Source organism: Strix aluco, chromosome 27 (assembly GCF_031877795.1).
Source record: "Strix aluco isolate bStrAlu1 chromosome 27, bStrAlu1.hap1, whole genome shotgun sequence".
Classification (NCBI taxonomy): Eukaryota; Metazoa; Chordata; class Aves; order Strigiformes; family Strigidae; genus Strix; species Strix aluco.
The window spans coordinates 3,699,074-3,713,317 of NC_133957.1; the positions used below are offsets into that span (position 1 = coordinate 3,699,074).

At 50.0% G+C, this 14,244-nt stretch overlaps 1 protein-coding gene across 1 annotated transcript in view; it reads left to right on the forward strand.

Annotated features, from left to right (window-relative positions):
* LOC141915837 (ras-GEF domain-containing family member 1B-like) overlaps window positions 1–11,709 on the forward strand; it is a 72,490-nt gene extending 60,781 nt beyond the window's left edge. Inside the window, 7 exon segments of the mRNA XM_074807710.1 lie at window positions 263–377; window positions 380–444; window positions 2,224–2,346; window positions 3,311–3,448; window positions 7,700–7,912; window positions 8,011–8,085; window positions 10,090–11,709. Of these exon segments, the coding sequence (XP_074663811.1) occupies window positions 269–377; window positions 380–444; window positions 2,224–2,346; window positions 3,311–3,448; window positions 7,700–7,912; window positions 8,011–8,085; window positions 10,090–10,128 (762 nt within the window). The 5' untranslated portion in view covers window positions 263–268 and the 3' untranslated portion in view covers window positions 10,129–11,709.
* Window positions 11,710–14,244: the final 2,535 nt, after the last annotated feature.

Consider the following 14,244-nt stretch of genomic DNA (forward strand, 5'->3'; position numbering starts at 1 on the left):
ATGAAGAAACAGCAAGATATAAAATAAGCACGTGGCAATTGCAGTAGACAGGCAGTGATGAGAGCCTGTGTTGCCCTTCCCTGAGAAATCTGCACGGGCTGGAAGACGGCACAATCTTTACTGCTGTGTTCAGGCAACCCAGGGTATGACACTAGGATTTCTTCCTCGTGCTCTAGTGCTTCCTATCTCTGCAGTGGAGAAAGCCTCTTACGTTGTTGTGCCTTGTGGTAATTACCCCGTATCTTTTTGTGTGTCTCCTCAGGAAAGGATGCCCCAGACACCTCCCTTTGCAGCTGTGTTTGACAGCAGTGGCTACAACAGGAACCTGTATCAGTCAGAAGAAGACAACTGTGGAGGGCTCTGTTACCATGACAACAACTCCTGTCGGGGTCTCTGGGAGCTCTGATCCAGCACTTGGTACCCAGGGTAGACTGCTACCCTGATGTAAGTCTGTACCCCAGTTAGCTGTATGGCTGGGCCTCACGCATCTCGTAAAGAGGAACTTCACATGTACAGCCAAAGCAGAACGTGTCACATCAGATTGCCAAGGAAGGGGTTCAAGTGACTGAGGTAGCAATGACAGGATAACTATTGCTTCATGTGAGTGCAGCATGCAGTAGCTCACCTGACCTAGGAAGTCTAATTCTTTATTACTCCTGTTGTGAGGTGCACAGCCCTGGTCTCATTTATAAAGTAAGTACCTAGTGTGGCTTACTGTTCGGTGGGTTGTATGTACCATTGACCCTTTAAAGTCTGTCAGGCAAGCTGAGGAGAAAGACGTGACCACCAGCGTGACAGTATGGATGTCTTTAGTTTAAAAACAGTTTTTAGTGGTTATTTCCCATTGCTCATGTGAGGTCCCCACATATCTTGCAATTAGCAACCAGTTGAACTAGTGCCACCCTGTTTGGAATCAACAGATGCTGGACGTGAGAGTGGAACATCTGTCATCTGAGAATTTTTGGCCTGTCTAGATGCATCTGTGCATTGAGACATTTTATATAATTCTTAGAGAAGAAGAATGATATCAAAAGGGGGGGGGGGGGGCAGTTGGGGATGACTGAGGGATGATGAAACTGCATCTGTGCTTGTTGAAAGGCTCTTGCTGAAGACATAACTCTGCTTATACTCAGTTTCTGTTGTTGTCGTAGATCTATTCATGTTTCCAAGACAGGATCTTTTTTAACTTGGGTCGGAGTTAGTAGCAGCACAGGACTGTGCTTAAGCTAGTGCTTATCCACTAATGCTTAAAATTCAAACATGTAGCAATTTAGACACCAGTTGGTCAAACATGATGTTTATTCCAAGTTCCTAGGACTGGAACATTGTAGAATCTTTCTTGTGGGTGCCACAGATACTTAACTACTGGCAGTGTGGAGAGTGGAGTGGCTATTTTGTATATCCATCTCACAGTGAGTTCAAATCATGATATATGGAAAATTAAAGCAAAATAAGGAGCCTCTTCTTGTAACCTCAGAATGAGTTACTAATTTTTGTTCTGTAAAATTAAGCTATGCAGTTCCCTCTGCTTTCACCCAGGAGACAAGCAATACTGTGGGAAATGAACAGTATTTGGAGATTCTTAAAGGAAGTACAAGGTCATAGTGTGCGGTTCACTGAGGTCAGACAGGCAAGCACAGCATGGTAAAGGTGGTGTACGTGGCAAAATTGAGTCAGCTCAGCGATCTGGTCAACTGGCATCTCTTTTTATTCTTTTTCTGAAGACTGTTTACTTTCACTATCAGTGTGGAAGCAGACAGGATTTCTCTGTTGGTATTCTAAGTATCTTGGACTTGCAGCATGAATTTTATTCCATTGTCAGCCTACAAAGAGTTATGTAACATGGTAATGGCTCTCACAAAGATTTACTGTAGAGCAAGAGAAGATGAGTTGAAATTTTATTCTGAGTAATTTTAGGTACTGAGCTTGCAATGAGGCTGTGTGCAATAGGAGAGCTACACCAGCCCTACTCTACCTTGTTCTGGTTAAATCTTGCATAGCTTGGCTCAAGCACGAATTTATAACACTGATTCTGGAGCAATGACAAGTGTTAAATTAAATGCTTATTGCTGTAGTAATAGCTCTTGTCACAGTCACATGCAGAGTTTTCTTCTGCAGATAGTAAAGTTTTAGGAATGGATTTGCCAGGAACACAGTTGGAGAAAATATAAAGCTGGTGGTAATTTATCCTCATCCCTTTCTCTGTCTTCCTCTTGTTTGCAGAGGACGTACATCTTCACCTTCCTTCTCAGTTCACACCTGTTCATGCACCCGTGTGAGCTCATGGCCAGAGTCTGCTATCTGTGCCCTGAGCAGCAGAGACTGAGTGAGCCTGGCCTGGACAAGGTGAGGTCCCTCGTTCTCAGGGACTCCTGTTACTTCCACTCAAATGTCTCCTCCCTGCCCGCGGAAAAATGTTCCTGCTCAAGAGAGTCCTCAGTAGGATTAAACAGATTGAAAACCTGATACGAGCACCTAGAATGTGACCCTTTCTTTGCTGACATTCATGTGGAATTTCCACACTGCTTAGCCTGTCTCTGTGAAGACTGTTGCTGCTGCTGCACTGTTTTACCAACATACGGCCCAGAAATGAAAGTGCTGCTGTTAATGACATATCCCGCACTGGCCCTGCAGTGGTTGCTTTTGTTTCAGGGCTCCGAATGTCTTGACATGTAATGCCAAAATGTTGGAAAGATGTAATGATGAATTGAGCATGTCAGTGGGGATTACACTGACCTGTCTCACATGTTTAAGCTGCGCTCTTGCTACAGTCTTTGCAGAGTGGCTTAGATCGCTGGCCCCTTTGCCTGTCATGGCTGGAGCTGAAAGGGGACGGGATGTGGATGTTTGGAGAGAACCTCCACGCCAGTAGAAAATGACACAAATTAAATTCAGATACTTGAATAATTCCATTGCTTTCTCCCTATAAGGTATAGTGTGTGTGTGTAAGTCCTGGCAGAACTGGACTTACCACTTTCATTGTTGACAGTTAGCCATAAGTTACAGAAACACTAATAAATGTCTTGCGCTGAGACACTCCTGATAATGGGGAAAATCATTCTAAGATTTCCACCTACCTGGGGCCTAATTCCCACATCAGATAAGCCAATGAGAATCTCTTCATTGGCTTCATTGGGTATTGGCTCTGGCCTTTATTCCAATGCTGAATTAAGTTAAGCTTAAAAATTTAAGTGACCTTCATACCCTTATGCTTCACAGTATCCTATAGAAGGGAATTCTGTTTCCTTTGGGTTAGATATGTGCTGTACTGCTGTTACTTGTAACATTCCTCCTTGCCATTTTCCAATAGAATCAGATACGAAAAATTGCACCCAAAATCCTACAGTTGTTGACTGAATGGACAGAGACGTTTCCTTATGATTTCCGAGATGAAAGAATGATGAGGAACTTAAAAGAGTTGGCACAAAGAATAGCCAGTGGTGATGAGGTGAGTTGTCTGTGTACAAAGTTAATTGATAAAAAGGCATTCCTTTAACGCTCTGATATTGTAGGTTTGTTGTTGGTACGGCTCTGGGTGGCTAAGCTAGCTTAGTATGAAGGTGCTGGTAGGCAAGAAGTTCTGCCTGCTACCTAGGCCTAGGAGGAAACCACGCAGCACAAGCAGAGCCTTTTCAAAGCACAGGTAAGGTTCACTCCATCCCTAAACCCGTAATATAATCGCATCTTGTGCAGATAGACACAGCTTGCTGGCTGGTGGTATTTTTCATTTTAGTGATTCTGCTTGGAAGCCTTGCATATCTGAGAAATCCCTACTGATGTTGATAATTTCTTCGATTTGTGTGAGTACAGTGTGCTGGCACTGGGCCTGGGTTTTCCAGCTACAGAAGCAGGTCAGTGGAAGAGTTATAGCAGGTTTGAAAAAAAGTTTCTAAAAAAAAACTGGACCAGGAAGAATTGTCTTGAACTTAAAGCATCAGATATGGGCTGAGAGGGAGTCTGTCGTATTCATTCCTCTGGGTGGAGCACACAAGGAAATCACCTGACCTTTTTCTAAGTCCCATTCTCAGGTGGAAGTAAAGTTTCACAGAGGTATTATGAAATATTTTGATGCTTAACTGATGGTTGTCTTGTAAGTACTGAAATAAACTCAGCCAAAAGCCAAAAGTTAATATTCACTTAGTGGCAAGGCAATTACCAAGGTTTCAATGAGCAGATCATGCGTAGCTGCCATAATACTCACATTACAAAAGGCACTGGAGTGGCGTTTGGAAGAACTATAAACACAAAGAGCAGCTGCTAAATGGCATCGTGTTTGTAGCATTCCTCAGGGGCTGCTATTCCTTAGTACCTTATGCCAAGGGCATGTTAACAAGCATTTAGGTGAGCTTTACTGGGAGGGGTTGCAAGTGCTACCAAAGGCCTGGAAAGGTCTTGAGAGACTGTAAACAAGGCTGGAAAAGAACAAACCTAAACCGAGTTTGGAAGCTAAAATACATTGTGGTGTTGTGGAAATGGGGAGGGACAAAAGAAGATGGGACAAGAGAGTGAGGTGCAGTATGGAATAGAAATGAAAATGATACCGGATTTGATGAGCAAGCTTAGAACTGCTGCGAGATAGCTACGGGGGCTCTGGGCTGTGGAGCTTTGCCTTCACTGTGGGGTGCCAGGAGGAACTTTTCCCTGTACAGCGCTTCTGCACCGTTGCTTTGTGTCTGGGTACTCTTCATAGGAAGACAGGGAACTGAAGTTCGGTTCAAGGAAAAGGAATAAGATTGAGGACTCACACCTGTTTGAAAAATACCCACTGGCACAAAAAGAGAGAGCGAGCTGTTCAGCCTGGGCCAGTTGGGCTGGTGGATACGAGAGTGAACTGGCAACAGGGAAGGGTTGTCTACAGTGAAGTTTCTGGCACTGCAGACAGTTTAAACAGTGAAGTCATCTATTGAGGAGAAAGGCAAACGTACAAATTGCTAGAAAATGAGCGCTAGGGAGCAGTCTTACTCTGGCAGCCAGCTGTAGATCTTTTCTAGCTCTAGCTTTGAGCTTTTTTGGACTTTGAGGTTTCCTTTAGAAAGACAAAGGGAAAGCAAGCACTGCAGTGAATTGACTTGTGTTACTGTGAACTGCTTGGAACAGTAAGTGGCAACTTCCTTGACCTTGCTTTTCTACAGATTGCTTGGATTTGTGTGAGTCACCACCTTGAAGGACACAGAAGAGGCAGTGTTTGCTATTGCTGTCCACTACAGCTCTTCTACTTGTAGCTTTTTAATCCACTTCCCAAATTATCGTGCTCCACTGCTATTAAGAGCTGTCAGTAGGAGTATAACTAAAACCCTTCACCATGCTAACATCAGAAAATCGTCTTGGGAAAAACCTTGGTGGGGTTATTTTTGTCCCTCTTCTCCCTCAATTTAATTCCATTCCTTCCACTTTTTCCCTCTGTGTCCTGAGAGGTCATCATGCTCATGAGATATTTCTAGATTGTTCTGGTCCCTTTTACCACTTAACTGACCTTTGTTTCAAGGTATATCTGAAACCTTTCCCATCAGCCATTGCCCCCCATTTCCTGATTAGTTCCATATAAACGTTTAGCAGAGGCTTTTTCTGTGAAACACTTGATGGCTGTGTGCAGTCAGACCAAAGCCACATCCCGTAGCCTGATCTCTTTTTCATGTGCAGCCCAACATCATTGCACTGACCTCTCTTTTTGTTTTCCCCACCATGATATCACATAGTGAGATTGACTGTGGAAACTCATTTAACGTGTGGTATTCCAGATCTAGCAGGTAGTAATGGTACTTCCAATCACTATCCATGTGGGATGGACACAAAGGAGTGACCTTGAGGTGAAGTGTCCCGTCACTTTCTCCCATGCTGTCCAATCCTCAGAGATTTTTAAATATAAATAAATATCAGCATTGTCAGTGTGAAAATAGAATAAAAAATAAGACAAATAAGTGGAAAGGGTCAACCTAATTTAGATGAAGACTGTATGTTTAGGCTGACTGGGAGCCATACTACAGTCAAATTAGTATCTAAGAGACATATTCAGTGAGTTCATTGGTGTGTTGTTAAATATATATATCTCTCTATATATATGGAATTAAAGCAATGCCTGAGATGAAGTAATGGCCCAGCAGCAAATCCCTGTTATGTGTGCAAAGTGCAGTGCGTACTTATCCTCACACACAGTGCTTCGAGGTCACTGCCCCTTCGCTCAAGAGGAGGCTGAAGCTCAAAAGAGCAGAGGGGTGTTGGCTTTGTGGGCTCAGCTACACCTATGAGGTGTGAGAGGAAACTGGCATTTCCTTCTGCCTTTGTGCCAAGAGGGTTTTGCCTCATCACTGGGCAGAGGGATGTTTGTTATGCTGAACTGCTGTTAGACCAGATGTGGGTAACTACCCTGATTTCTTGTTCTGGTTTGGAGGGTATCTGCCAGTTTGCCTTTTCTCCCTGATTTTGTCAGTTCTGACATGAACCACAAATTAAGGCAAGGTTTGGGGTTTTTTTGCTTTGAAGCTAAACCCACTGGTATTACGTGATTTCCATCAGTAGCCAGAACTCATCCTGAGTATTTTAGATTTTTTTTTTCATTCTCAGGTGAGTACCAACTGGGCAAGAAAACGCTTCATAAAGTTCTCTTACATGAAATTTCAAAGAATTTGGGAGGGAATGGGTCAGTGAAGCAGGTCTGTGTGTGTGTCACCTAACACCTGGTGATGGAAGCGCAGCACTTGAAGTAATACTTCTGTGTCTTCCTGAGGAAAATGTAGATCCCCTTGTGCTCTTCCCACCCACCCTGGTGAAAAATTACGCCGTGTGTATTTGTCTAGAAAATCAAAATACATCTAAGCAGAAAGCAATTATTTACCAAGTAACAAGACAAATCCAGCCTTGGTTGAACATAACTGACTTCAAGAATGAATCTGACCCAAGATAGTGCTGTTGTATTTGAGTAAATTTGGAAATCCATGTAAATGGCAGCTTTGGAGGGAATGAGAATTTCATTAGAATATGGGAAACATTCCTGCCTTGGACCGATCACCCTGTGCTGTGCTGCCAGTAGGTTTTGGACACTCCTTTTTTCATCCACTTAGGTTTTGCTTTAACGGCTTTAGGATGGTATCTGGAATTTGGAATGGTAACCACCTTGGGGTCAGTTACACAGATCTATCTACTTAAGAGTCAAGTCCTGCTCCTACCTAAATTTGTCCCTCCTGTTAACTTAAACCGCCACATGGAAAGGCCTGCAAGGTGAAAGAGAGATGTTTGTATTATCTTCTCCTTTTTCTCATATTTACTGCAAGTTTTAATTCTGACTTCAATGAAATTGGTCTTGATTTACTCCAGAGAGAAGCAGGCCCTTTTTTCATCATTGAATGATCATATATTGTTTTTCCTGTGGTCTTAAGCAGGAGAAGATGGGAGTATTTTCATTTCTTGTGTTTTGTCTGGTGATTGTTGGTACTTTTCTTGCAGTAGGTTGTGCATGTCTTTTCTGCTTTTCCTTGAGCTAACCAGGTCACTGTTGAATCTGTGAGACAATCAGTGTTTAAATTCTTGGCTGGATTCCTTTTGGTCTGATGAAATGCTAATATTAGAAACCCACATAGTGGAACACATCTTCAGTTGGCAACAAGTACAGGTATCAGCATCAGTCTGTTTTGGTGTTATGCAGACTTTAATACTATCTTTGCACATTTCGAAAACGTCTCCGGATCGTTTCTTGTCGTGACAGATGTATCGGAAGAACGTACAGCAGCTCCTCCAGAACCTGATTCGGAAGCTCACCACTGTTAGCCAGTATGAGGAAGTACTTGCAAAAATTAATGCCACGTCCACAGATCGCCTCACAGTTCTAAAGACCAAGCCCCAGTCCATGCAGAGGGACATAATCACAGTCTGCAATGACCCCTACGTGTTAGCTCAGCAGCTGACACACACAGAGCTTGTGAGTTGTCATACTTCAACTACGATTGCATCCTTCCCCTCTTTCTGAAATGCAGGTTAACATAGCGTAGGACTTGGCTGCTTGTGTGCTTTGTTTAGGAGAGACTCAATTATATTGGACCAGAAGAATTTGTCCAGGCATTTGTGCAAAAGGATCCTTTGGATAATGACAAGGTAATTGGAGCAGATCTGGAGCAGCTCTGAAATGTGGTATTTAACATCCTGGAGCTCAGGTGCCCCATGACCTGGAAGCGAGGTCTGGCAGTAAATGAGAACCAGCAGGAATGAGCTTTATAGTGAAAGTGCTTTAGTATTCCTCTTAAAAATTTGGTTGATGCTTTTTGTTCCTGGAGGACAACTCCTGGTGCTCTAGAACTCAGCCAACAAGTTGACTTGAATTAACACATTTGCTTTTTTTCTGATTTAAGCTAAGTGAGAACTTAATCCTGTGAATGGTTTCTGCAGGCCACCTATGTGGTCGACAGCTGGAAAAAGCTGAGTTTAACTTTGGCTTTTGCATTACTCGTTCTCAACATCTGTTCTTCCTTTTAGTAAACTGCACTCTTGCAGCAAACTGGCAAGTGGGTCAATTTGCAGGTGAGCACACATCACAAGAAGGGGGGCTGTGAGCTCCAGATCTATGTGAGATGAAGGGCAAGGACGCAGGGTTTTTAGCTAACCGTGCTAGAGCTGTCATCTCCTTGAGTGCAGCTTTCAAGATGACTTAGGCTCTGTAAATAAACTGTGCCAAAGCCAGGCAGTTAAAACTTGAATTACTGTCCTCCCTAAAACTGACAAACGTAATAGAATGACTCAAGTTTACAATTTGATATTCAGTCAGACAGTCTCTGAAGATGGTTTTGTATGTCGAGATCACTAAAACCGCAGTCTACCCCTTTTTAGGCAATCCTGAGATGTGGTGTGGGAATCGTTCCAAGACACTACAGAACAAATAACACTGGTTAGGAAAGGGAGAATCTGAACATAATGTGCCAGTGGAGTGGGCTGGCCTCTGTTTTCCTTCTGCACTTGCAGAGAGCATAATGTTGTCTCCACCGTGTTAATGGGACAGGAGTGAGGACAGACACAGTGCTCATAGTCAAGGAAGCTTTAGCAGATACTTAGCTTGGATTGTTTGCATAAGTCTATCATAAATCCTGGTAGGATTCACAGCAGGCGATGGATTCTGCACACCTGCTGGAGTGCTTTACTGTGCCAACGGCTCAGGAAGGAGTTACACGTGCTCGAATACTGTCAATCCCACCCTTTTTCAGGCTTTTGTCGACTTACGAAATACTGTTAATCATCGCACGCATCGGGTTTTATCATGCATATAAAGAGCCATACGAGGCTCCCTGGAGGTCTTGTAGAAGGCAACACTCGAGCTGATCAGTTGGTTGCCGCTTTAGCAGACACGCATAACATTGTTCCAGAAGCCTATAAATCTCATGCCTTTTTTCACCAGTCTGCAACTGCATTACGTAAGCAATTTAACATCCCTAAGACCCAAGCACGGGCGATAGTGGCTGCTTGTCCAGACTGTGCCACTCTCACACCGCTACAGGACGGTGGTGCGAATCCTCGTGGCTTACAGCCACGGGAAGTTTGGCAAACTGATATCACTGTATTTCCGCCTTTTGGGCATCTTCGCTACTTACATGTGTCAGTGGATACCTGTTCCTCATTTATATGGGCCTCTGCTCGTGCTTCTGCCTCGGCAGCAGCAGCTTGTCAACATTGGACGCAAGCAATTGCGGTTATGGGGTGTCCAAAGAAAATTAAACCTGATAATGGTCCTGCATATCGGGCAGCCTCCACCACTGCCTTTTTACAACATTGGGGAATTCAGCTTCTCCACGGAGTACCACACAACTCTACTGGGCAAGCAATCGTTGAGCACGCCCATCGTATATTGAAACATCACCTTGTTATTTTGAAAAAACGGGGAGACAGGGGGTTCCCCTCATGAGATATTGGCAAAAACATTATTTGTTTTAAATTGGCTTAGTATACGTGGAGGGCAAGATGAACCGCCTGCGCGAATACATATGCAAACAAACAAGCATGATTATTCTTTTCAAAAAATTCCAGTGCAATTGTATTCCCCTCAATCTGGGCAATGGGAGGGATCTATGCAGTTGCTAACTTGGGGAAGAGGTTATGCTTGTGTTTCCACAGGTAGTGATCCACCCAAATGGGTCCCCGCAAAGTGGGTGAAACCATGGATCGCAAAGGATGACAACACCAACCCTGCATCCCGAGGCACTCCAGAGACACCAACATCGATTGAACTTGGTCCTGACGCCGTTGTTAACGGCACTACATCCAGCGAACAGTGAAGTTCTGTGTCTTTTACCGAATCTGTAGTCATTTTACACGGCTATTCGAACACAGCCGCTCACCATAAAACAGCTTGAAGAACATGACACAGCTAGTACGGAACATGGTCTAAACTGTCGACCTTGGGTTTTTATACATTGTGCATGGTGTGACAGGGGAACTTGGAGAGTCACGCGTGCGCATGATCGGGAAAGTGTGTATAAATGTCACTTGTGTGCTGACCGGATTATCTTTTACCGAAGCAGATTGGCTGTCTGATTTTATAGGTAGGTCAGTGTATCAGCCATTAGCTGTTAGTACAGAAGGACAGATTAGAGTTTTAGAGAACAACAGCAGTTTTCTAGGGCTTTAAGCCTAATTGAAGATCTTGGGCAAAGAGTTTTAGCAGAAATTAGTTTTGAGTTTTGTAAACGCTTAGCTTTGCAACGTATTAGGCAAAATAATAAGGTAGTGGATAGGAGCTGTGGTGTTGGAATAAACGTTCCTCGAAGTTGGCAGGTGCACAAGGATAAGATCACGCGGATCTGTTCGAACCTTTGACGACACCTGCAACGACAACGTGCGGCTACCTTCATTAGCCACTGTTATAGCTACTTCTTTCTTCTTTCCGCAAGGAATGGCTGCCATAAATGCAAAAATATATACGTAGATTAGCATGTTGGAGTGAAAAGCAATTTAATCTACCTTCGCAAACGCTGAGTGCGCTGCTTACTGATGTTGATAGTGTTAGGCATGCTGCTTTGCAAAATCATGCTGCTGTAGATTTTTATTATTGGCACATGGGCATAGATGTGAAGATTTTGAAGGAATGTGTTGCTTTAATTTGTCTGACCATTCACAGAGCATACACCAACGATTAGCGAAAATACAACATAACATGAAACATATTACAGAGGGACATGGCCCCTTTTCAGATTGGCTCATTGGTCTCGGACTGAGAGGTTGGTTACAAACATTGGTCAAAGGAGCATTGATGGTATTGATGGTATTGCTGCTTTTGCTGTTGATTCTTCCTTGCTTGTTCCAATGTTTGCAGAGGATGCTGCAAAGTTTGGTTGAGCAAATAAAATAAAAAAAAAGGGGGGGAGATGTAGGAGTCTGGGCCGCGCTGGGAGAAAGTGCAGACAGAAGAATGCAAGGACGAAGACAAGGCCAGCAAAATAAGGCTGGCAAAAACACACAAGACAGCAGATAAGTGAGAAACACCTGTGGTCAGCAAAAGCACACAAGTCTGAGCAAAACAGGGTATGAGATAAGGGACTTTTGGCAAGTTTTGGGCTTTACGTGCTAATTGCAATTAACCAATGCAAGTGCTTGTAGAGGCGCGTGAACAGCGCGTGTAGATGACCTGTAGCCTATTAGAAGATAGATGAGTGCGTGTACGGAACTTAGTAGAGTATAAATGTAACCAGAAAAGGAATAGAATATGTAATAAAAAAGATGGACGACCTGATCATCACATTGGTGTTGCGTCGTTTCTGTTCCCGCAGAAATAAGGACCCCGGCTAATGGTGACCCCAATATGCGGCACGGGTGTCCGGTCTCGGGGTGGGCAACGCCGTCGGGGTCCGGTGCCGGGGCAGGCAGGGAGGCACCGGGAGAGGTTCCTGGGCGGGCTGGGAGGCACTGGGGTCTGGTCCCGGGGCGGGCAGCGCGGCACCGGGGGCCGGTCCCTGGGCGGGCAGCGAGGTACCGGCGGCCGGTCCCGGGGCGGGCTGGGAGGCACTGGGGTCTGGTCCCGGGGCGGGCAGCGAGGCACCGGGGGGGGTCCCCGGGTGGGCAGTGCGGCACCGGGGGCGGTCCCGGGGTGGGCAGCGCCTTACCGGGGGCGGTCCCGAGACGGGCAGCGCGGCACCGGGGGTCGTTTCCGGGGCGGGGAGCGAGGCACCGAGGTCCAGAACCGGGGCGGGCAGCGAGGCACCGGGGGCCGGTGCCGGGACGGGCAGCGTCGTCGGGTTCCGGTCCCGGGGTCGGCAGCGCCGTCGGTGTTCGGTCCCGGGGCGGGCAGCGCGGCACCGGCGGCCGGTCCCGGGGCGGGCTGGGAGGCACCGGTGTCCGGTCCCGGGGCGTGATGGGAGGCACCGGGGTTCGGTCCCGGGGCGCTCAGCGCCTTACCGGGGGCGGTCCCGAGACGGGCAGCGCGGTACCGGGGGTCGTTTCCGGGGCGGGGAGCGCGGCACCGGGGTCCAGAACCGAGGTGGGCAGCGAGGCACAGGGGGCCGGTGCCGGGACGGGCAGCGCGGCACCGGGACCGGTGCCGGGACAGGCCGCGCCACCGGTGTCCGGTCTCGGGGCGGGCAGCGCCGTCGGGGTCCGGTGCCGGGGCAGGCAGGGAGGCACCGGGAGAGGTTCCTGGGCGGGCTGGGAGGCACTGGGGTCTGGTCCCGGGGCGGGCAACAAGGCACCGGGGGCCGGTCCCGGGGCGGGCAGCGAGGTACCGGCGGCCGGTCCCGGGGCGCGCAGAGAGGCAGCGGGGGCCGGTCCCGGGGCGGGCCGGGAGGCATCCTGGGTGGTCCCGGGGCGGGTAACAAGGCAGCGGGGGCCGGTCGCGGGGCGGGCTGGGTGGCACTGGAGGCCGCTGCCGGGACGGGCAGCGAGGCACCGGGGGCGGTCCCGGGCGGGCAACAAGGCAGCAGGGGTCGGTCACAGGGCGGGCTGGGAGGCACCGGGTGCCGGTTCCGGGGCGGGGAGCGCGGCACCGGGGTCCAGAACTGGGGCGGGCAGCGAGGCACCGGGGGCCGGTCCCGGGGCGGGCTGGGAGGCACTGGGGTCTGGTCCCGGGGCGGGCAGCGCGGCACCGGGGGCGGTCCCGGGGCGGGCTGGGAGGCAGCGGGGTTCGGTCCCGAGGCGGACAACAAGGCACCGGGGGCCTGTCCCGGGGTGGGCAGCGTCGTCGGAGTCCGGTCCCGGGGCAGGCAGGGCCGTCGAGGTCCGGTCCCGGGGCGGGCAGCGCGGCACCGGTGTCCGGTCCCGGGGCGGGCAGCGCCGTCGGGGTTCGGTGCCGGGGCGGGCAGCGCGGCACCGGGGGCCGGTCGCGGGGCGGGCAGGGAAGCATCCGGGGCGGTCCCGGAGCGGGCACCAAGGCAGCGGGTGCCGGTCACGGGACGGGCAGCTAGATACCGGCGGCCGGTCCCAGGGCGGGCAGCGAGGTACCGGGGGCCGGTCCCGGGGTGGCTTGGGAGGCACCGGGGACCGGTCCCGGGGCGGGTAGCGCGGCACCGGGGTCCAGAACCGGAGCGGGCAGAGAGGCACCGGGGGCGGTCCCGGGGCGGGCAGCGCGGTACCGGTGTCCAGTCCCGGGGCGTGATGGGAGTCACCGGGGTTCGGTCCCGGCGCGCTCAGAGCCTTACCGGGGGTGGTCCCGAGACGGGCAGCGCGGCACCGGAGGCCGGACCCGGGGCGGGCAGCGCGGCACCGGGGTCCTGTCCAGGGACAGGCAGCGCGGCACCGGGGTTAGATACCGGGGCGGGTAGCGCGGCACCGGGGGCCCGGCGTCCCCCCCGCCCCGCTCCCCCCTTCAGCAGGTCCTTGCCCACCATCTCGGGCCGCAGCTGCTGCAGACGCACTGGCCGGGGCCGCAGCCGGAGACCGAGGGCACGGACCGCGGCGAGCAGGAGGGCGACCAGGCGGCGGAGGAAGAGCAGGAGTCCTCGTCGGGGCGGGCTGCGGGAGGAGCGCGGTCAGCGCCCGGCCCCCGCCGGCCTCGCCCGGGGACTCCGCGCCAGCCCGGGCTGCCGGCACCCGGGGGGCTCCCGCCGCGGCTCCTCCGCGGGGCCGCCGGGCGCGGGCAGGTCGTTGTCCTCCAGCCGCAGAGCAGCCGCGGGTCGCGCTGCCACCCCACGGCCCGGCCCTACCGCATCCCCCGGGCGGCCCCGGGACCCCGCGCCGGGTCTCTGCTCCCAGCGCCGGCAGCGAAAGTTTCTGTTTCCCAGCGGGTGGCCCGGCGGCGCGGGGACCTGCCTCGGCGGCCTCACTCCCCGCGCAAAACCCGCC